This window comes from Labeo rohita, chromosome 2 (assembly GCF_022985175.1).
Source record: "Labeo rohita strain BAU-BD-2019 chromosome 2, IGBB_LRoh.1.0, whole genome shotgun sequence".
In the NCBI taxonomy this organism is placed as follows: domain Eukaryota; kingdom Metazoa; phylum Chordata; class Actinopteri; order Cypriniformes; family Cyprinidae; genus Labeo; species Labeo rohita.
Window position 1 is genome coordinate 15,427,061 of NC_066870.1, and position 23,993 is coordinate 15,451,053.

At 35.9% G+C, this 23,993-nt stretch overlaps 3 protein-coding genes across 3 annotated transcripts; 2 read left to right on the forward strand and 1 right to left on the reverse strand.

Annotated features, from left to right (window-relative positions):
* Positions 1-1,338, forward strand: LOC127183112 (transcription factor Sox-14). The gene has a single exon (XM_051138936.1). The coding sequence runs from the start codon at positions 1-3 to the stop codon at positions 655-657; it is 657 nt and encodes a 218-aa protein (XP_050994893.1). The 3' UTR covers positions 658-1,338.
* Positions 1,339-3,391: 2,053 nt separating this feature from the next.
* On the forward strand, positions 3,392-5,987 carry cldn18 (claudin 18). Its single transcript, XM_051130057.1, has 5 exons — positions 3,392-3,708; positions 4,873-5,037; positions 5,147-5,482; positions 5,685-5,790; positions 5,876-5,987. The coding sequence occupies exons 1-5, from the start codon at positions 3,492-3,494 to the stop codon at positions 5,985-5,987; spliced, it is 936 nt and encodes a 311-aa protein (XP_050986014.1). The 5' UTR covers positions 3,392-3,491.
* Positions 5,988-6,438: 451 nt separating this feature from the next.
* On the reverse strand, positions 6,439-23,883 carry hfm1 (helicase for meiosis 1). The gene is made up of 40 exons (XM_051136675.1): positions 23,746-23,883; positions 23,136-23,227; positions 22,926-23,038; positions 21,396-21,615; positions 21,014-21,264; positions 19,075-19,116; positions 18,700-18,770; positions 18,490-18,622; positions 18,221-18,372; positions 18,071-18,148; positions 17,824-17,979; positions 17,537-17,737; positions 17,359-17,447; positions 16,493-16,536; positions 16,288-16,389; positions 16,030-16,175; positions 15,768-15,862; positions 15,502-15,635; positions 15,376-15,423; positions 15,207-15,287; positions 14,976-15,067; positions 14,781-14,887; positions 14,568-14,615; positions 14,369-14,466; positions 14,104-14,238; positions 13,914-13,999; positions 12,591-12,674; positions 11,290-11,447; positions 11,096-11,199; positions 10,761-10,925; positions 9,796-9,867; positions 9,611-9,714; positions 9,416-9,498; positions 9,217-9,305; positions 8,009-8,092; positions 7,631-7,903; positions 7,449-7,518; positions 7,208-7,238; positions 6,934-7,064; positions 6,439-6,860 (listed from the first exon to the last, which is right to left on the reverse strand). Exons 1-40 carry the CDS (start codon positions 23,791-23,793, stop codon positions 6,794-6,796), a joined length of 4,377 nt encoding a protein of 1,458 aa, XP_050992632.1. The 5' UTR covers positions 23,794-23,883; the 3' UTR covers positions 6,439-6,793.
* Between the last annotated feature and the right edge of the window lie 110 nt (positions 23,884-23,993).

Consider the following 23,993-nt stretch of genomic DNA (forward strand, 5'->3'; position numbering starts at 1 on the left):
ATGAACTCGATGAACATGGTGAAGCAGCCCCTGGAGCACATCAAGAGACCAATGAACGCGTTCATGGTCTGGTCGCGAGGTCAGAGAAGACAGATGGCACTGGAGAACCCAAAGATGCACAACTCAGAGATCAGCAAGAGACTCGGTGCCGAGTGGAAGCTGCTCTCCGAGTCTGAAAAGAGACCTTACATAGACGAAGCCAAAAGACTACGCGCCCAACACATGAGAGAGCATCCAGATTACAAATACCGACCGAGACGCAAACCTAAAGGACTGGTAAGGAAGGACGCGCTGTTGTCTTTTCCGTATGAAGCTATCTCAGATTTGGACAAACCGCGACCCCTTCAACGTTCTTTCGTGGAGCCGAGCCGCTCAGCTGTTACTACAGCTACCGCTGCTTTTCAACATGAAAAACTTGCGTTGACCCCGGGCTCGTTGGCTTTCTCTCCAGCTTTTGGCTATCAGAGCGGACACCGGTCCTTCGGGAGTCTGGGATGCTCCGGTCAGTACGCGCACACTCAGCTGTCACCTGCAAACCCCGGATACCTGCTGCCCTGTAACTGTTCTCCCTGGTCCTCTCCCAGTCTCACACCTCCAGTTGCCTATTTAGTGTTTCCAGGTATGAGTAAGAATGCGATCAGCTCCACAGCGCTGTGACTCAGCCATTAAAATGACATTAGTATTGCTGAAAGCTTTTCTGAAGGGAGAAACCGATTTGTCTTTTCTCACCTTATGTTTAGGTGCAACCTTAATAAATGCTGATTCAGATACGTTTATCTATTATTTATTATAATAATATTTTTATTTATTTGTTTGTATATATGGGATTTCACGTTTGTTTTCACATAAAGCCATTTGCTATTATTGTAATAATTATAAATAATATAATTACTTGCTGCTCAGAGCCAAAGATGAATTTTAACACAATCAAATGCCAAACACTGAGTGATGATTTGAATAGTCTGTATATTGACATTTTATCTTTACTTGAAAATTTGAAGCCTATATAACTCGTTCAAAGACATTTTTTTTACATGCGAAATTGCCGAAAACAACAAAAACACTTATTTTAAATATATGTTACTACTGACCTACTGATTTGTAAAAAAGTGTCCAGTATCTGTATTTTTTTAGCATTAACTACAGCATGCGCATTTCAAATAAACCCTTTGTTTATTCAAAGTAAATTGTCCACTTATGTGCTAAGTATTTGACCTTTAATTATTGCTAGGTATTGATATTAATTTTATGATTCATCCAGAGGCTGTTGTATGAAACATCATGTGACAGCATTCAGAAGCTGTGACTGCAATCCTTAAGGCAAAATGCATTGTATTACTGGCGTTTCAACTGTATTATACAAATTGTCAATTGTCCGGTAAATGTTTGTTCTGTTTTTCATAATAAAGACAGATTTTTGCATTCCCTGGATTTAACAAGTGCCGTTTGTTTGCATTGCGTGTGTGCTTTTCGTATCCTGAAATCTTTTTTTACGTTATTTCATCTCTGCCATTTCTCTGTTCCATACAATGTAACACATTTATATTGATGTTCTAATTACAAATATAGAGTATCAGGGTTGCATATTTAGCCTAATTAGATCACTATGGGCTATGGGTTTTTCCACAATTCTCCACAAATCTCTATACTGATAATTTATGTCATTGTAATATGTGAATTAATAAAAGGACAAGATGTGGGACAGATAGAAATCATTGTAGGTAGTACATCTGACAAATTTAAGCCACTTCTATATAATTCATCTAACTTTATATATATATATATGAAAAAGATTTGAAAAAGATCCTGATAACAGTAAGTAAATAATATCATTTGTGAGGCCAGCCAAGAAATTGTGAGTCACTGTGGAAAACTTTCTGAATTTGAAGGTCAGGGTAAATTTAACTTATTTCGTTTTCTTGGAAATATCTATGTATCTTCTGTAGCTTCTGAAGGGCAGTACTAAATGAAAAGTATGATATTTAGGCAAAATAAGAAAAATGTACACATCTTCAAACTCGCACAAATCCTTACACTTGCACATTTTTCCTGCTTCTAACACACCAACTTGCTGCCTAATATATCCCACCTACTAACAGGTGCCGTGACAGAGATAATCAGTGTTATTCACTTCACCTGTCAGTGGTCATAATGTTATGCCTGATCGGTGTATATACATATGAGACCCTGGACCACAAAACCAGTCTTAAGTAGCACGAGTATATTTGTAGCAACAGTCAAAAATACATTGTATGATTCAAAATTATTGATTTTTCTTTTATGCCAAAAATCATTAGGATACTAAGTGAGGATCATGTTCCATGAAAATATTTTGTAAATTTCCTACTGTAAATATATCAAAACTTAATTTTTGATTAGTAATATGCATTGCAAAGATCTTCATTTGGACAACATCAAATGCGATTTTTGCACCCTCAGATTCCAGATTTCCAATAGTTGTATCTCGGCCAAATATTGCCCTTTCATAACAAGTTATACATCAATGGAAAGCCTGTTTATTCAGCTTTCAGTTGATGTATAAATCTTAATTTAAAAAAATTGACCCTTATGACTGGTTTTGTGGTCCAGGGTCACATATGAAGACATCTAAGATCTAAGATTTTTCTCTTAAATGAGCATTTTTATCAGACTCCTATGAAAATGAAACGGGACATTTTGAAAATAAGGCATTCATTACTGACTAATAACCTTTTCAGTGCAATTAAAGAGAATTTTAATTTTAAATTTTTAACACACACACACACAAACACACACCCAACACACGTTTTTGACAGAAAACACTAAGTCTGGAATATATCCAAATGATTAACTATAATAAACAAGTGCATGATACCATGCACAATCATGAAGGCGTTCATTGTTTTTTTTCCTAATTTATTGGATGATGTACAGCACTGTACATCTTATCGTGTGCTCCCAACCACACCACATCCAATTAAATGCTGTAAAACATTTTTCAATCCTTGTTCATTCCACATTGTCTCACGTTTTCTTGGCCAGCCTCACCAATGTTATTAATTACTCATTGTTATCAGGCTCTTTTCATCATCTGCTGATTCTTCATGCATCAGTAATGCTCAAGTATTATGCAGAGGAACAATCACAGGTGAAGAAAAGGCAAAGACAACACTTCATCTTGAACGATGATGACCTAATAATTAGGTGTGCATTGTAAGGCCTGTCTGAACTGTTCTTAGATATTACACATCAGGTGACCTCAGGGATAATTTGCGTTACTGCTCAGACAGATGGCGCTTAGGATGACTCCTTTTATTACTCCTTTTTAGATTTTTGTTGAAAGTAGGTGGAACTATGCCAACTCAATGCTTATCACAAGCATCACTTCATGAGTGTGCATGGGAGCCCTCACACTTTAAAAAGCAGTCTCACCCTCTTCAGCTTCAGTTAGCCTCAACACTTGCACCAACAACTTCTCCAGGTCCTAGACAAGAAACGAAGACAGAAGCAGGATGACTTCCCAAGCGCTGCAGACCGCGGGTTTTGTAACAGGTGCCGTCGGTACAGTTGGAGTTCTTGCTGCCACTATTATGGATGTGTGGTGCACCGATCACTCAGAGAACGATCCAGCTTCCAACAGCCATTACAGGGGCCTGTGGAAGGACTGCGAGGTAGCCGAGTCTGGACTCGCCGAGTGCCAATCTTTCAACAGCCATCTGAGCTTCACAAGTAGGTTGACAAAATGAGATTTTCTGGGCACAAACGCAAAAATTACATCCAAGTCGATTTCTGAATAGACTTGCGTCAGAAGTGTTGATAATTTGTCCACTAAATATTAATTGTTGTGTGGCTGTGCACTGTCTGGGAACTGCTAGTCTACCAATAGGCAGCTTGAAACGATTTTTAACATTTTGTCTTTTCTTAGTCTCTGTAGAGATGATGTTCGAGTCCGTAGGTGAAAAAAAGTGCACTTCCATAATGCACTTGAAGTGCTCTATTTTCTCGCACTAATCTTCTACTTAATATACAAAAAAGTAACTTAAGATCATCTAAGTCAGGGATGCCCAAACTCAGTCCTGGAGGGCCAGTGTCCTGCAGAATTTAGCTCCAACCCCAATTAGACACACCTGAACCAGCCAATCAAGGTCTTACTAGGCAGCCTAGAAACTTTCCGGCAGGTGTGTTGAGGCAAGTTGGATCTAAACTTTGCAGGATACCGGCCCTCAAGGACCGAGTTTGGGTACTCCAGATCAAAGTGTACTCAACTGTGCTATTTTGGGACACCATGAATATGAACTAAAATGAGCTTTTAACACACTATCTCTGTATTTAAGAAATGTATTAAGTTACCACTTGTAGTACTCTTAAACCCATCTTTCGTAGTACACACAAATGGTTTCTAAATACATTTTTTTAATACAGAGATAGTAACAGCACATTTTAGTTCACATTCATAGTTGAGTACACTTAGATGATCTTAAGTCTGTTTTAAGAAATACTTAAGAATCATTTTTAGTACATTAAGTACCAAATTAGTGCATGAAAATAGAGCACTTTCAGTACATTATGAAAGTGCACTTTTTCACCTGGATAAAGGGATAGTTCACCCAAAAATGAAAATTGTGTCATCATTTACTCAACATCATTGTGTGGCAACCATTATGTAATCAAAGTCAATAGCAACCAAAAGTTCAAACAATCTTCTTTTGTGCTGCACAAAAGAAAGACAGTCACTCAGGTTCATAATGACATGAGAATGAGTAAATGACACAATTTTCATTTTTGGGTGAACTTTAACAATAAGTTCAGGACAAAATCAAACAAAAAGCACTGAGTCAAAGGCATTAATGATCCTCTAATATTCAGCATTTTTTTCTTTTCTCCTTTTTTCAGGAATCCTTCAGGCTGTTAGAGCTCTGATGGTATTAGCAATTATATTAGGTGTGATTGCAGTGGTCATCGGATGCTTCTGCCTAAACTGCATCAATGTTAGAAGTATGAATACGACGGCCAGGTCCAAGCTGGTGCTAGCCGCAGGGATTCTGTTTATAATTGCTGGTAAACAAATGTTTATTATTACTCTGTATGTAAACTAAATCCCATTGATTATTCAAACTGTTTCTGCTATGTTTACAAACATAATTCCCATCATCTTTGTTCTTTTCAGGCGTTTTTGATATTTCTGGATCATCAGTGTATGCTGATCAATTAGTGCCTAGTTTCATGGTCCGATCCCCAGCCAGATCCACTCACAAATCAGAAGAGACGGGAGCAATATTATGTCAGAATGGCATGGGCATGGGCCAGATCACAAGCCAAGACACAGGCAAGGGCACAGGCCCAGGCCATTTCCAAGTCCATGGCCAAGTCCATGGCCAAGTCTATGGCCAAGGCCAAGGCCAAGGCCAAGTCTATGGCCAAGGCCAAGGCCAAGGCCAAGGCCAAGTCTATGGCCAAGGCCAAGGCCAAGGAATGGGCATGGGCATGGGCTCAGGCACTGGCAATGGTATGGGCACTGGTATGGGCACTGATATGGGCACTGATATGGGCACTGGCATGGGCACAGAAATGGGTACAGGCATGGGCTTTGATGGAACAGAGTCACGTGCTACCAGGTAAGATGAAAAACATAAATTGTTCACTTGCATTTGATTCACAGGAGCCTGTTTAGTGCTAAATGCATAACTTCATGTTATCTCTATCTTTGGTCAGGTACACATTTGGCGCAGCCCTCTATATTGCCTGGGTAGCAGGAGTTTTGTTAATTTTGGCAGGAATTTTGAAGTGCATTTCATTCAAAACAATGCAACTGTAAGTTTCATTCCAACATCTATTTATCTATATTCTGTGACATTAAGTTGATGGGTTGTAAGCTAACTAGCATGTTCTATTTTAGCATTGGCGACACAAGAGAGGCATATATTTACAACGCCACAGCCCAATGCAGGGGAGCAGAGGAGGAAAATCGCCTCCAGAGAATCAGAGGAGATCAACAACAACAAATTTAGTGGAAGAAAAAAAAAGAATTTTTCCTATTAGTTATATCAGACCTATGGTATGCCTTGCACTGAAGCAGTCTTCTTATGTGCAAAGATGTTTCAGTAATTGCAATGTGTTAACAGATTTTGAATGCTTTTTTTTTTAAAAAGTCTTGATTAAGGTGATATAGGTATGTGACACAGGGAGTGCCACAGGTTCTTAAAATTCAATAGCTAATCACTGTTAATAATTTGCTGTTTGGAAGTAATAATAAACCTTCGCTACAACTGTACTTGACACGTAGCATCTGATTTGCTAGGTCTAGCACAAACAAATTCTTCAGTTTATAGAATGTAGAGAGGAGAGGGGGAAAAAGAATCTTGACAAACTAACTTCTGACTTTTTATGATAAGGTTGATATATATTTTTAAAACAGAAATAAACATTTTAAAATATATTATAGCTGATTAAATAGGGACATATCACAGACTTGTATTTTTATATAAAGCTAATTAAACAGTACCAACCTAAACCTAACTGCTAAAAGAACAATTTTGGCAGTCTTAACAATCTATTTTCATTTCATGTGATATTTATAGATTGTATAACATTTTTAGTAAATCAAGAATTTCAGAATAAGATTGATGATATTAAATATCAGCCTTTTTAAAATCAATAGAAAGTTCTTTGCAAGCATATAACAATTTGTCTTTTTGTCACTCACATTCAATGTTAAACCAAAAAAAAATAAATAAACAAATTCAAAAAAACAGCACAGGAATTTGGATTTCTCACAACGTAGTGCTAAATGTCTCAGGAATCCTTTACAACATCTCTAAAAAAGTCCATCGAACATACCCAGAAATATGCTGGTCTCATTGCAGATGTCATTTGTGTGATCCCTGTAATTATTAAGCAAAGTTAACACAGTAAATCTGTAAAATGATAATTAAAGTTAATTATTATTTTAAATACCTGCTAACAGATGTGCTTTCCTTCAGAGGTGCATCTGTCTTTGTGAAAAATTCAAATCTTCTTTGGAATGAAGGCGTTTTGGCTTGACCCTGGTTTGAAAGGGACTCCATACTAATTTCTGAGCACACTGCCTGTGAAATGATTAATAAATCTGCTGGTGACTGAAACACAATTGCTGTGGTCTTTTTTTAAATACTATATACAAAATACTTGGTACTATATTCTTCTTGAACAATTTAAGGGAAATGTTAAAAGAGTAATTATGTATGCTTACAGTTGGAGAGATAACAGCCATTGGTTGGATCCTAAAAGAAATCATATTTTCAGATGCATTAGGCCGAAAGCAAAGGGTAGTCAAGCAGATATTATATATTATATAGATGCAACCCTAGCAAATTGCTCTTGAATTCCTATTAAATATGCTTTAAGTCAGTCACTTTGTGAGTGATTTGAAAAAATCACCACAACATCTATGCAAGTTGAACTAAAGCACATTTAAATGAAAATGGGGTTACCTTTGTAGCAAGACAGGACTTACAGTTCCTTGTCTGTTTTCTGCTGTATATTGTGAGGCTGAAGCCAAACCTAACACACACACACACAAAAACCTTCAGGATTTAAAATTCAACAATTTTACCAAGATCAAACCTCCAAAGATAAATTGCAAAAATAAGACTATAGAATGAGCCTAACAAACCAGCATTTGAAGGTTGATCATGGTCTGTTACTGGGTTGCATACTTGGGATTCATAGCACACGTCACTAGCATCAACCAGGTTACCATCATCAAAATCATCCCAATCATTTACTCCCAGGTCAAAGGTCACATCGAGAAAACCAGGCAAGAGGTGATCAGAGTCAGCACTGTGCTCTGGGTTTGCATGGGTAGTATAAACACTGGCTTTATTAGCACTGATTCTGTGCATCTGTCCATTGTTATGTGGCTCGAGCTGACTGTGAAACAAAACCCCTGAAAAGATGATGTATAACATATTATTCCAGTTCTATGACCTGTGCGGAAACTGTTTAATTGAATGTTACTATGAACAGTATGTGGCAAACAACAAATGCATACTTTGAGGTAAAGCAAGAGGTTGAGGATCTTCTAATTCGGGGTCTCCAATTTCAGAATAAAAGTCTCCTGGCTCATCATTGTAATCTGTAGATAGTTTAGCAATTAATAGTTTTGAGAGTTCTTATTAATAATACATAGTTCTAATACATTAATTAAAACCAGGATTATTATATTTAATCAAAACTAAATCCATACACTGCCATTCAAAGTTTGGGACCAGTAAGATTTCAAATGTTTTCTAAAGACATTTCTTATGTTCATCAAGGCTGCATTTATTTGATGAAAAATGCAGAAAAAACAGTAATATTGTGAAATGAAAAAATGTTTTTCTATTTTAATATACTTCAAAATATAATTCATTCCTGTCATGCAAAGTTGAATTTTGTATTCAGTGTCACATGAAAAAAGATGCCTATTTTAAATAAATGCTGTACTTTTGAACTTTTTATTCAGCAAAAAAATCTGAAAAAAAATATCACAGGTTCCAAAAAATATTAAACAGCACAAATGTTTCCAACACTGATAATAAATCAGCATATTAGAGTGATTTCTGAAAGATCATGTGACACTTAAGACTGGAGTAATGATGCTAAAAATATACCATATGAAAGTTGATATGCACCACAGAAAGAAATTATAATTTAAAAAAAAAAAATTTAAAGATTTATTTTTGGCCTTTCTGCCTTTATTACGATAGGACAGATCGTAGCTGACAGGAAGCAAAAGTGGGAGAGAGAGAAGGGTGTGGGATCGGAAAAGGTCCTTGTCCAGGATTCGAACTCGGGGCGCCCATAACGCAATGGCGCTGTATGTCGGCACGCTGTCCACAAGACTATCGGTGCCGACAGAAAGTAATTTTTTTTAAGCAATTTAAAACAGAAAACCTTTATTTTAAATTGTAATAATATCTCACAATATTATGTTTTTTTTTTTTTTTTTTTTTTTTTTTATCAAATAAATGCAGCCTTGATAAGCAGAAGAGATTCCTTTAAAAAACATAAAAAATCTTACTGATCCCTTACTTTTGAACAGCAGTGTATATTTGTAAACTTATTTTAGCTAGACAAAAGGAAAAAGAAAACATTTCTCAATGTTTCATTAAACCTGATGTCCTAAAATGAGTAAAATGACAATGTGTAAAACAAAAATGTATAGGAACCTCAAAATGAGGGAATGTATTGAATGTATTTGATTGAGAGTAAACATACCACCATGGTATGACTCAAATGATGAATTCTCATGTGGAGTTTCCTTGATTTCATATGTACTTTGAATGTGACCGCGACTTTCCTCAAACCTTAAGAGTGAATGTCAACATTATGAATGTCAAAATAATACAATCTCAACAAAATCAGCTTAATCAACATTAATAAGTGAAATTCTGTTGTCAGCATAAAGTCCAAATACTTCTTGGCAGCAGGAAGTGTGTCTTTGGGTTTGTATGTGAACTGCTGCATGCTTTCAGCTGCTGTCTCATAATTCATCCTCATCTAAAGAGAAAGTCAAGAAAACATGATTGATACTACGACACAATACAGAACAGATCACATTTTCTGATATTTATGTACATATAACCCTTGACAGTCGGCAGAAGGTTCTGACCTTCAAACGTTTCACAGGAGTCTCACAGAGTCTCTCATTCCTTATTTTTAGGTTATTGAGGTATGAGGTGAAACTAACAGATGTTTTCATTACTCCAACTTTGCCTAAAAGATGCAAACCAGATGAATCAAGCAGCACATGCAAAGACAGCACAGATCTAGGATCGTCCAGAGTAGTGTACTCACAGCAGTCATGTCCACAGAGCTCCTTGTTTTTGCAAACATGATGGCACTGTCTCTTAACAGTACTTGGAGCAACTGGATCCAAGAAGAAAATGACTATATTAAAGGGGTCCTATTATGCTCTTTAACAGAGGCTTGGTTTTGTTTTGGGGGTGTACTAGAACATGCTTTTATGCTTGGTGGATTGAAAATGCATTATTTTTAACATAATTTACATTATTACAATACATTTCTCCCAGCCTGGCACAAATGAGTCGATTAGTTCCGGGTTCCGCCTTCCGAAAAAAACTAAATGTGTTGTGACTGGTTAGCTGTCCCACTGCGTTGCAATTGGCGAGACAGTGTTTCAGTTCTGTCATGCCCCTTGACAAAGAAGCAAGTTCCGTGTACAACTGTTAGCGCAAGCTAGATTAAAGTGATTCTTAAGTTTTAAATATGGGTATTTTTCTTACAAAAACGCATCGATTCACTACAGGAGGCCTTTATTAACCCAACCCCACTCTCAACGAAATATCTCCCTTTGGAGTGGACTTTGAGATTTGTAACTTTGTAGATCTTTTTTATGCCCAAAGATACACACCACACACTGCCTAAAGTTCAAAAATTGAAAAAGCATAATAGGACCCCTTTAGTTTAAATACAATCTTCGAAAGTATCCAAAAATTAAGCTGTAATGTTTAAGCCAAAAGCATTTTATATTTTTATTCAGTTTCAGCAGATTTATCAGAGCATTTACTGGTATTAACTGGTATTAACATTCATCTCAGGGGAGAACCTTGAAATTTGATCACAAGTGCTCACAAAAGACGTCTTTGAGACTGATACAACAAATGCGTAATCGTTACAGTATTTCATCCGCCCACTTATAATTTAATCACCCATGATGCATGTATTAAGTCTAGGTCAAATGTATTGTACTTCTATCTGAGGTTTGATCATATTGTGATCATGTTGTCAAGGAGTCTGACCTATGTTTGAAGAAGTTGGAGCTGTCAGTGTTGTGTCTTCTGTCTTCTTTGTGTCATGAATCCTCTGCACTCTCCATGTAGGCTTCTCTCTAATGCAGGACTCAGCTCCAAACCTTTCCTTTGCAGAGTAGCAGACTCTGTACTCCTGCTGTACGTCCAGTCCCACTACACAATCAACAAACACTATTTATAATCTAAAATATTACTAGATATTACCAGAGCACTCTAAATGTAGATGTTATGCCAACCAAATATTTAACAATTTATTGAATGACTATCTAAACATCCAAAAAGCCATTTTGCTACTTTGCATAAGTGCTACTTTGTCCACTGACCATATTCAGAGCTGATCAAATGAATGCTGAGCTCCTCTCCCTTTGGTGTTCTTGTCACCTCGATTTTCTTTGACCAGCTCCCAGACTTCAAGAGCAACGTGTTCCTTGAAAAACAAATGTTGTATATTTTCCATTTATTTAGATTTAAAAGAAAAATAAACTTGCCTTTAATTCTTAAATCACATAGATCTTACTGGATTTTCTGCTGGAAAACTACATTATTGTCACAGTCTCCAATAATGAGAGTGACATAATGGTGGTCTGGTGCTGTCTGTTTTGATGCCATCTCTTTGAAATTCATCAAGTTCACTGTGACAGAAATCTCAGCTGTGGACAGACTGTATCGTGGAATCTAGGAAAATATTAGATGAAATACATTTATATATGAAATAGTAAAAGTAAAACTGCAATATTTTGAGATTAAAATGCATATGTGATGTACAGTGGTGACCAAAATTATTAGAGCACTAGTATTTTCAGCAGCTGAAAGTGGTTTTAAGTCAGTTATTTCTATCTAGCTGTAGTGTGTCAGTAGGAAACATCAGTTTACATTTCCAAACATACATTTTGCCATTAATTGTAATAATTCAGTGAGATTTTTGTTTGCACAAGGAGTCTGACAACAGTCAGTGCTCCACACAGAGATCTGACCTCATCATCATCCAGTCTGGAATGACATGAAGAAACCAAAAAACTGAGACAGACTAAATCCAGAAGAACTGTGGCAACATCTCCAAGACGCTTCAAGAATCCTGCCTGCAAAGCTACAGTCCTGGTAAAAGTTTTAAGCACTCATGTAAAAATGCTGTAAAATGAGGATGCTGTCAAAATAATGTCATAAATACATTTTCTTAATCAATTAACTTCTTTTAACTAAATTAAATCAACATTTGGCGTGACCATCCTTTGTGCTTGAAGCAGCTTTTGCCCTAGGTGCACTTGCGCATAGTTTTTCAGGTAGCTTTGCAGGTAGGTAACGTCTTTGAGACGTTGTCACAGTTCTTCTGGATTTAGTCAGTCTCAGTTTGTTCTGTTTTTCATGTCATTCCAGACAGACTGGATGATGATGAGGTCAGATCTCTGTGTGGAGCACTGACTGTTGTCAGACTCCTTGTGCAAACAAAAATCTCACTGGATTATTACAATTAATAGCAAAATGACTGTTTGGAAATGTTAACTGATATTTCCTACTGACACACTACAGCAAAAGATAATTGACTTAAAACCATTTTTAGCTGGTGAAAATACTAGTGTTTTTTTCAGTTTGTTTGCTTTCACTGTTAACTTGTAGACGGTTTGCACTCTCGCAGAAAATTAAAAACAAACCCATATATTTCATGTAGTTGTATCATGAAAGATACATAAATTCTAATCATTATAAAAGAATTAGCCATAGGCAATTTAAAATTAATTTATCTGGACAACAGAAGGTTGTCCAATGTAAAAAAATAAATAAATAAATAAAATAAATATATATAAATATTTAAAATCTTACCTGTTCCAAACTAACTTCATATTTTGGAAGTTTGCTGACAGATTCCTTAATCTGGTTCCCAAATGGAGGGTGTCGGTTCACAATCTGGCAAAAAAAGAGTCATATTCGATAATACTACTGTAACAACAGAAAGACTTCATCATGAATGAGTGTGTTTCTAAATCTCTTCAAAATTCTTGAAGATTATTTAGTACTGTCCTATATTTTACATAAAGCATGTTTACATATAGTCCACAAGACCAAAAAAAAGCTGAAAGTATTAGAATAACCCCCTTCAAAATTTTGGGAACCTGTTTGTGGTTACCTGGATGATCTACGACTGTTTTTTTTTTGTTTTGTTTTGTTTAGTGATAGTTGTTCATGAGGCCGTTTGTTTGTTCTGAACAGTAAAACTTTGCACTATTCTTCAGAAATATCCTCCAGGTCCTGCAGATTCTTCAGTTTTCCAGCATCTTTTGGATATTTGAACCCTTTGCAGCAGTGACTGTATGATTTTGAGATTCATCTTTTCACACTGAGGGACTCCAAACAAACTCAAACTAATAAACTATTAAAAAAGGTCCAAACATTCACTGATGCTCCAGAAGGAAACACAATGTGTTAAGAGCCAGGGGTGAAAACTTTTGAACAGGATGAAAATGTCCAAACTGTTCTGTTTTTGTTGAAATATTTTTTTTGTCCCATGTAGTACTGTACTTCGGAAGCAACAGAAGATACTTCCATTTTTCCCGGAAGACAAATTAAGTACAATTTACCTTGATCTTCAAATTTAAAAAGTTTTTACCCGCCGGCTCTTAATGCATCGTGTTTCCTTCTGGAGCATCACTGAATGTTTCAACCTTTTTTAATAGTTGCGTTTGAGACCTTCAATTGTCCTCAGTGTGAAAAGATGGATCTCAAAATCATACAGTCACTGCTGGAAAAGGATCAAATATGCAAACGATGCTGGAAAAATGAAGAATATGCAGGACCTGGAGGATTTTTCTGAAGAACAGTGTTCAGTTTAACTGTTCAGAACAAACAAGGGACTATCACAAAACAAACAAAAAAAGATCATAGGTCATCCAGGTAACCACACTCAGTATTAAGAACCAAGGGTTCCCAAACTTTTGCAGGGGATTATTTGAATAATTTCATCTTTTTTTTGGTCTTGTGGACTATATGTAAACATCCTTTATGTAAAATATCTTACTCAGGACAGTACTAAATAAAAAAATAACATGCATTTTGTATGATCTCTTTTATTTTGTTAAAATTATTCACATTTTCACAGATTCTGCAAGGGTTTTCCAAACTTTTACATGGAACTGTATTTTGGCTTACCATCTCTAGTTCTCTAGGACTGGTCTGCTCAATTTTGCTGAATGTTGTAAGCCCAGCATTCACCATAGCATTGGCCAGTGTTAATCCTAGAAAATAAGACCCAACATATAAAAAGAACACACATTTAGCACAACAAATACACTACATTTTTAAATGAAGCTTTTTTTTATTTTTAGTGGTGCTCTCTGACCTATCCTTTCAAGCTGTCTGGAGACGTAAGGCGAGTTCTCCCACAGTTTGGCTCGAAAACATTTGGCAAGAATTAAAGAGTTGAGTTGAGCTGAGAAATTCGATTTGGAGTGATGACTGAGAAACTCAGTCAGATCTGGCAGAGATCAAAAGCAACATTTTGTTTAATCTATGCTAAATAAAAAGTGGCATGTTTTGCAATTTCATTGCCATGCCATCAGACAGAGAGAACAAAAGCTTAAAGAGAGACATGCAAGTAAACCTACATCTGCTGACTCTGTTTCCATTTCTGAATATTTTTCCGATGTCCTGTATGAGTCCGAACTCCTGAATGGGGATGCAGCCGAGCTGAGCTTGAATCAGACTAGGATGAGAAGATAATCGCATGCATAAATGAACAAACGTCCAAGCCATGAAATCAAGGAGTAAAACTGTACATCCAAACAAGTAATGGCAAGACCTTACCAATTCACTTTCATGTCATTACTTTTGATCTTTCCGTCCATAGGAAACCTAACAAGAAGATATTACAGCTTACATGCTTTATTCTACCTATTCAATACATTAGCTACACTGAAAAAACAATTTTTACTCAAAAGTTGCTAATAGATTTCACAAACAATTACAAAGAAACAGCACGTAACACTGAATTTAAATGTAAGAAAAACTGAAATTGACCTGATTGTGGTTCTGTTCTTATCCTTGTTCAACATGTTCAAGGTTTTCTTCTCATTCACTCTCAACTGCACATCACTAAATTCTTTCCCTTTCGATATCATTTCAATCTAGAAAGTAAGCAAAAAAAGTTTATATCATTATAAAAAGTTCTGAAGCAGTGGATCAAATGCTGCAAGAACAGCAATGCTTTCTTACCAGCTCAAGTAACGTCTCTGTTCCAGTCACCCTGCTGAACTGCTTCACAGTGTCAAAAGCAACACAGTACCTGGCCATGAGTTTTCCAGTCTCTGCGTGTGACCATTTCATTTATATGGACATTGCAACCAAAGACAAATTAGGAAAAGTCACTAAAATACTAATAAAAAGAGAAAAAGAGAGCTTTATTAAACTTCATATATTTTACGCTAAAAGAGCATTTTCAGTAACCTGTGGGCTTGATGTTAATGTCTTCATCCATGGTAATCAGGTTGAAAGAGGCCAAAGAGTTGAGGTTCTTCAAGCACAGCTCTAAAACACACAGCATAAATCATATTTACACAACAAACTGTTCAGTCTAGTCAGTTTTTCAAATGAATTATTATCAAATGACACATACCTTGTAATTTAGTCTCAATTCCACATTTGTCAAGCTGAGGAGAAAAACCTGAGACAAAATATAAGAGACTAATAAAGAATAGCTAGCAGCACGTTTAATGTTTGGGATTTAAGGTTTAGGATTTACCGTAGTGTTTGGGGTTTTTCAAAACACGGATGTACAGGAAGGTGGAACGGATCCAGTCTAGAGCCATGTTCACATCAGATATGGTTTGGAGAACGATTTCTGCATTCAAGTGCTCCACCAAGTTTGTATGCAAGCTGAAAATAGTGATTTTGTTGTATTCATTATCACATACACCAATAACATAAATTGACTAACCTATATCATATGTTCAGAGAAAATAAAAATTCTTCTTAGACTAAACAAAATGTGTTTTAGATGGTATATACCTGCTCTCTATGCTGTCTATGCCACTCAAGAAGTGTGTGTATTTGTCCTTTGTCTGAGCTCGGGTCATGATCACTGCAGTTGCTGTTGTATCAAACTAAACAAAAACCAAGGCCAGTGTGTTCTGTAGTCACAAACCACTGCCACTTATTTTATCAATAATAAATGCTTTTCTTACTTAGATTTTTTCATCTTTAGTCTTCTAAAGACTTTTGGGCCAGGACAGAACTGCTAAAGCCATGCTCTGAATTGTGTTTGCAGTACCTGAGGTCTGCCAGCTCTCCCAATCATCTGTAAAAGGTCAGCTTCACTGTACTCTTCACATGCACCACCAACATAGTGTGATGTGGATTTGATTACCACAAGGTGGGCTGGCAGATTCACACCCATGGCTAGGGTGCTGGTTGTAACTGAATAAGAGGAAGAGTTTTCCTATGTTTTCATGTGCTTTTGTCTTATAGTTATGTACTGAATAATCAAAACTAAATGAGTGAAAACTTAAAACATGTTTGCAGAACTTACATAACACTGGCAAGTCACCCACAGTAAATGCTTCTTCAATTATTTTCCTGTCTGACACATCCATGCCAGCATGATGGTATCCAATGCCACAAATAAACAGATCTGGAAGAGGTATTTAAAAAATGTTTAGTACACCTTCAAAAAACAATGACAAATATATTAATGAATGTCAAACTACATAAAAACATCTCATTAACATACACACCTCTGAGTTTTGCATCAAGCAGAGAGTTTGCATATTTCATCAGTCTATGAAAGAGATTTTTGAGTTATACTAAGAAATGTCCACATTAAGAGTAATCTTAAAAAGATAGTTCATCCAAAAATGAACATTCTGTCATTTTTACCCACCGTCATGTCGTTCCAAACCTCTAATATCTTTGTTCATCTTCTGAACACAAATTAAGATTTCTTTGATGAAAGAAAGTTTTCTGACCCTGCATAGACAGCAAAGCAACTGGCACATTCAAGGCCCAGAAACACAGTAAGGACATCAATAAAATAGTCCATGTGACATCAGTGGTTCAACTGTAATTTTATAAAGCTATGAGAATAGTATTTGTGCACCAAGAAAACAAAAGTAATGATTTTTTCAACAATTTCTTCTCTTGCGTGTCGGTCTTCCTAACTGTAAACAAAGTGCAGTGCATCCGGGTTCTACATCAGCGAAGACTGACATGGAAGAGAAGAAATTGTTGAATGAAGTTGTTAAACCACTAATTGACTATTTTAACGATGTCCTTACTACATTTCTGGGCCTTGAATGCTGTAGTTGCATTGCTGTCTAAACAGGGTCAGAAAGCTCTTAGATTTCATCAAAATTATCTTAATTTGTGTTCTGAAGATGAACGAAGGTCTAACAGGTTTGGAACGACTTGAGGGTGAGTAATTAATGACAGAATTTTCATTTTTAAATGAACTAGACCTTTAAAAATACAGATCAAATCTTGCAAAACATCTTTGTTAGTTCAACCACAACTTGCACCAATATGCAAATACTTATATATAAGTAACTTTAATCTCCAGACGAAACTGAAAATGTTTATTTATATTCTAATGTGACTATGGTACCTTTGTTTGTGGTCAATGCTCATAATAAATCTGGCATCCTTGGCAAGCACAGAAGCAGACTGTTGAACTCCTTTTCTTGTGGAGCAAAACTTTTAAAATCAAACAAATTTATTTTAACAAATTTTTAATTTTTAAAATACACAACCTAACACATTTGCATTCACAAAGATTCACTTACCACAAGGGTTGGTTTTTGATCAGAGTAGGTCTGAATAACGTTGGCCATTTTGTAGTTGAGAGAAAGATCAAACCTAAATTCATTCTGATTACTTCCACAGGGGAAGCCAAGCACCACTTTCCTCAGTTTCACAGGCCTGTGACTCTCATCCATTTCCAGACAAGTGGCAGGCCCTGACTCATCCGAAAGCCATTCAGATACCTTCAAAACACAGCACAGGAATAATCTAAATTAACCTGAACAGAGATTCATCTAAAATCACTTTGGTACTTCCTGAAACAACTTACATCCTGGATGTTTGGGATGGTAGCTGAGACTGCCACAAATCTCATGGATGCTTTTGATTCTGGATTTACAGCCAGGTGATATGAGTGCATGGTTTTCATTCTGCTGACCACAACTTCAAGAGTCGCTCCACGGGTTTTGTCTTTGACAACATGTATCTAGAGAGGGTATGTACACAAAAATGTCATTCATTTACAAAACTCTGACATCTATTTTCAAATAGATCACATGGGAGTAAATAAATCAGACCTCATCAATGAGGAAGAGACTAACAGATGGCAATAAACAGTTATCCCTCCACCTTCTTGTCATGCTGTCCCATTTTTCCTTTAAAGGGGAAAAACAACTTTTTAGACTTGATTTTTTATTTTTACACTCTTCTTTATCGTGGCAACTTACAGGAGTTGTAAAAATTAGATGAGCATCCTGGATTTCAAAAATGTCATCAATCTCTGTGTCTCCAGTTAACTCCTTGCAGTTTAATCCAAGGGGTCCAAATTTCTGTTTCCAGTTTTCAAAACGCTGACTGCAAAGAGCCTTAATTGGTGCCACTGAAGTACAAACAAAAAACGTCAAACAGTATTTGTTTTAATTTGCTAAATGAAAAGTCTCAAACAAAAAAAGCTTAGTTATACGCTCAAATAAGGAATTGCATAACTGCAACTCACTGTACACAGCTCTGACATTGTGCCACGCATCCGAAGCCTCAATCAGTAGTCGAACAATGGCCAGCTCAAAGAGCACAGTCTTCCCAGAACCCGTGGGAGCACAGGCAACAAAGTTTTTATTGGTGTACAGAACCTGAAATAGAGTAGTAATCTGCTGCATGCTGTGTTTATGAACTTTACATTAAACAGATATAAATGCTAGAGACTTACATCATCCAGTGCTCGGGACTGCACATAGTTAAAGCAAGGGAAATCCTTAAACACACTTCTAAATTTAGCAGCTTACACGTATATCAAGGAAAACAATAAATGTCACAATAACAGCATCATTCACAGCCAAAAGGTAAAAAATATATACTGAAAACAACTCATGAATTCAGAGTTTTCCTTCATATCTTGATATATTTCCACCCAAACCGGAAGTTTGAATTTTGTCAGTCTTTAGAATATATTTGCATATACTGTAAGTTAGATCAACACTAATAAACACAACAAAGCAATAAACTTTTAGATTTAGATTTCATGAGGTCTTTAATTACATTAAAATGTATTTCTTAGCAGCTAGGCTAAATAAAAAAAGGATACGAATTTCAGAGACTGGACGAAGTGTTCCTTTTCCAGACAACCCTTGAAAAACAGCATCAATATTAAAGCATGCCAAATATTCAGTTCAACACAAACAATTTTTTTGTTTGCATATGCCCCAAAAAGTTAAAAAAGACTTTTAAAAAAAGTCATATTTTACTCTATATGTCAGGACCACACAGCATGATTTTCAAAGTCATCGAATCATTAAAATTGCGGTCACTTTAAGAGATACTGCATGGATCAAATATAATGATACAGCTCTGATTTCTTTCTCAGCTGTTAAAGACATAAACAACTGTTTTTGAGGATACTCGTCGAGACTTGTCAAGGTATTTTGACATACTTCTGTATGCTTTTGTGCAAGAACGGACAAATACATTGTTGTTTATCATCTCCTTATAAAACATGAAAACGCAAACTTGAGAAAACAGTCATGTTATATGCAAGTGTACACTACCAGTCAAAAGTTTTTGAACAGTGAGTTTTTTAAAAAAAGACGTCTCTTCTGCTCACCAAGCCTGCAATTATTTGATCCAAAGTAAAGCAAAAACAGTAACATTTTGAAATATTTTCACTATTTAAAATAAGCATTTTCTTCTTGAATATATTTTAAAATGTAGTTTATTCCTGCGATCAAAGCTACATTTTTAGCATCATTACTCCAGTCTTCAATGTCACATGATCCCTCAGAAACCATTCTAATATTCTTATTTACTATTCAGGAAACATTTATTATTATTATTATCATCAATTTTTAAAACAACTGAGTATTTTTTTCAGGATTCTTTGATGAATAGAAAGATCCAAAGATCAGCATTTATCTGAAATAAAATGCATTTGTAACATTATACACTATACCATTCAAAAGCTTGCATTCAGTATAAGTTTTTGGGGAAGGAAATTATAGAAATTAATACTTTTAGCAAGGATGCTTTAAATTGATCAAAAGTGAAGATAAAGACATTTATAATGTTACAAAAGATTTCTATTTCAGATAAATACTGTTCTTCTGAACTTTCAAGGAAACCTGAAAAAAATCTACTCAGCTGTTTTCAACATAATAATAATAATAATAATAATACATTTGAGCAGCAAATCAGAATATTATAATGATTTCTGAAGGATCATGTGACTGGAGTAAATATGCTAAAAATTCAGCTTTGAAATCACAGAAAAAAATTACATTTTAGAATATATTAAAATAGAAAACAGTTATTTTAAATATTAAAAGCATTCCAGAATGTTACTTTGGATCAAATAAATGCAGGCTTGGTAAGCAGAATCTTATTCTGTAAGCAAAATCTTATTTCACATATTATGTGTTCAGTCTATAGAAATTCATATGTGCACAAGCAAACTAACGTAGCCAACTACTGGCCTGGCATGCATAATACAGTGTTTTTTATCATTTTTGCAGATCATGTGAACAGGGATCATTGATGGCTTGATGACACTGACATCTGTACCTGAAACTTTACCAAGAACACAAAGAAAAACTTTTCAGTTTTTAGTATCTAGTGGGCATCAGCGACGAATCTGTGCTTCTCTAAGAGTGATTTTTTGATAACACACACTTACACAATACACACTATGCGATAGTCACGTAAACAAGCACCAATTTGCCTTCGATTTTGGCCATTTAAGTAAAAAACGGGGCTAAAATCATGCAGTGTGTACCTAGCATTAAACAGTACATAGATTTATCTTCTTAACAGGTAGAATAGATGATTAAGGGCCAGATTTACTAACAGCTTTTGCAGTTAAAATAGTTCTGTCATAATTTACTAAAGTGCGCATTGTCAGTAAATCACACAAAGAATTTTCCCCTCCCATCGGCAGTCTTATGGAATTGCGCTCTAACGCTAATTTGACCTGTTTAGCAAATCTGGCACTAAACTTGTGGCAACTTGGACTTAGTGCTTCAGTATTATATTACCTTCAAATTGTGCAGGTTTGGGACCAAAATGATGACTATGGCTTGTTTTTGAAGGTACGTCACTTGTTTGTGCTGTTTGGCCCAAGTCAATAAAGGGACTACAAGTAGCAACAGCATGTGTAGTCTGCGAACCGGTGGTTGTCATAGTAACCTGACCAGGGAAACCAGTGTCATTTGTTGTTGACATCATCTGATTTGCGATAACGTCTTCATCATTCCCGGAGATCCTTCTTGTGGGAGCTCTGAACAACCTATGTTTACAATACAATGCAGTCTGTTTACTCACTTATTGTTCTACTGCCAATATCCATTTCAAACACAAAGGACTGCTTGTTACATCAGCAAATTTTGTTAACTCAATCAAGATGTAGCAAAGTTTTACCGAGTCTTGAAGGGAGGAGCGCTAGCAGTAGGTAAAGGCCTTGTTCCCATAAAACGGGTCCTGTCGACAGACTGATCTCGTTCTCTAGAGGGCTCATGGGTCCACAAAACAGATTCCTCCAGCTCATGCGATTTTACAGTCTGCCCTTGGACACTTGCAATGGGATTGTGAATAGGTTTTTGAGCTGGAGGCAGAAATTTCTTTGATTTCTGAGAGTAACCTTCATAAATGAGGAATGAAATAAAGTTACATTAGTTACATGAAATAAGTCACATCCTTCCTGTAAATTCATACACACACGACATGTCATTTTTTTAAAAAAGAAATTTGTATTTATCTATCTATTTATCTGTATATCTATGTAGATGGAAGTGATTATATTTAAGATACATATCATATACAGTTAGGGTCATAAGTTTACATACAGCTTGCAGAATCTGCGAAATGTTAATTATTTTACCAAAATAGAAAGGATTACACAAAATGCATGTTGTTTTTTATTTAGTACTGACCTGAATAAGATATTTCACATAAAAGACATTTAAATATAGTCCACAAGAGTAAATAATAGGTTCAAATGCTCACTGATTCTCCAGAAGGAAACCTAATGTATTAAGAGCGGGGGTGAAAACTTTTTGAACTGGAAAATCAGGGTAAATGTAACTTATTTTGCCTTTTGGGAAACATGTAAGTATCATCTGTAGCTTCTGAAGGGCAGCACTACATGAAAAAAAAGATGATATTTAGGCAAAATAAGAAAACTGCTTCTTCACTGTTCAAAAGTTTTCACCCCCCATCTCTTAATACATTGGGTTTCCTTCTTAAACATCAGTGAGCATTTGAACCTTCTGTAATAGTTGCATATGAGTCCCTCGGTTGTCCTCAGTGTGAAAAGATGGATCTCAAACTTATAGTTATTACTGGAAGGGTTCAAATACACAAAAATACTGAATTTTTACTTGAATTTTTGGGACCTGAAGGATTTTTTTTGAAGAACAGCAGTTTAACTGTTCATGACAAACAAGGGACTCATAAACAACTATCACTAAACAAAAAACACAGCTGTGGATCATTCAGGTAACAACACAGTATTAAAAAGTAAGCGTATGTGAACTTTTGAACAGGATCATTTATATAAATTCAACTATTATCTTCACTTGTGGACTATATGTAAACACCTTTAATGTGAAAGACCTTATTCAGGTCAGTACTAAATTAAGAATAACATCCATTTTGTATGACCCCTCTCATTTTGGTAAAATTATTAACCATTATTAACTTCTGAGCTCAACTGTAATACATATAATCTCATGATTTTAGAATAATAGATAGATAGATAGATAGATAGATAGATAGATAGATAGATAGATAGATAGATGGATGCACACATCCACATCCTTAGGAAAAACAAAACCTTTCAACCTATTTGGATGCTGATCAAAAAAAAAAAAAAAAAAAAAAAAAAAATGGACACGGTATGTTGCAAATACCCAAAACTATAATCTTATTTTAGCTTAATCCAAGACTCACTAAGTGAGAATAGGTGTGCTGCCTCTCCCTGGATGTCTTGTGTTGCAGGTATTTGTGATAAAGAGGGTGGAGCATCAAATATCCAGGAGCCCTGTCCCTGACATAATGGCTTCCTAAACAGTCATATACACATAACCAGTTTCTCGATTTATTCATTCTTACATATCTGGCGTGTCTCTGAACAGGCATTATGTGTAAAGGCCTACTCACACTTTATGAATTACTGGTCCGTCATAAAACAGATTATCCACTGACGAAACGCCTTCTTCTGAGTCTAACATCTTGTGGTTGTCACTGACATCCTAAAAGAACAACTGTGATATAAAACATTGAAATATTAAGCTTTTATTAGCCATTACAACATATCGAAATAAGACAAGTTGTTTATTATGCGGTGAACCCTCGAGTTTAGCTTTTAGCCACAGGCTATTGTCTCTCTGAGGTAAAATAATTAGCTGAGCGCGTAAGGTAAGAGGTGGAATGTCCCTGTTTGGCCCAAAATAGTAGTGAGACTATTAAAAGTCTAAAAGATTACATATACATACGTTTTATTTAACAAAACAGTATTAGTGAGGAATACTTTGCATCAGGCGCCCTCCTGAAGGCGGCAAGCGCGAACCCGCGAGCTGTGCGAGTCGCGCGCAAGGTCATCATTACGACATCAAACATTGTCATTTTATTACAGAAAACAGATAATATCTACCGAAATGCCGCTTGCAAGGCTTAAAGAACAGAAAGCCACAATATTATAATTAAATTCATTAATACAACGCCATCACATTATTTAGTATGATACTGATAACTGTCTGAGTAGACGTACTGTAACGTTATTTTGGGGGGAAAACACCTTTGAAGGAATTTGTTGCATTTCCCCAGTTCACACTTGATATATATATGCATTCACGACTTGACACAAAACGTTTGGCTGTGATATACTGGGTTATGAACGTTATTATGCTCTTAAGAACTCGCTGAGACTGCCATTGCCATTCTTTCAGCTTATCTTCTGTTCACTTTACCGTCAGACAGTACTTCTACTTGCCACCTATTTGGAATAGTCCACTTTTT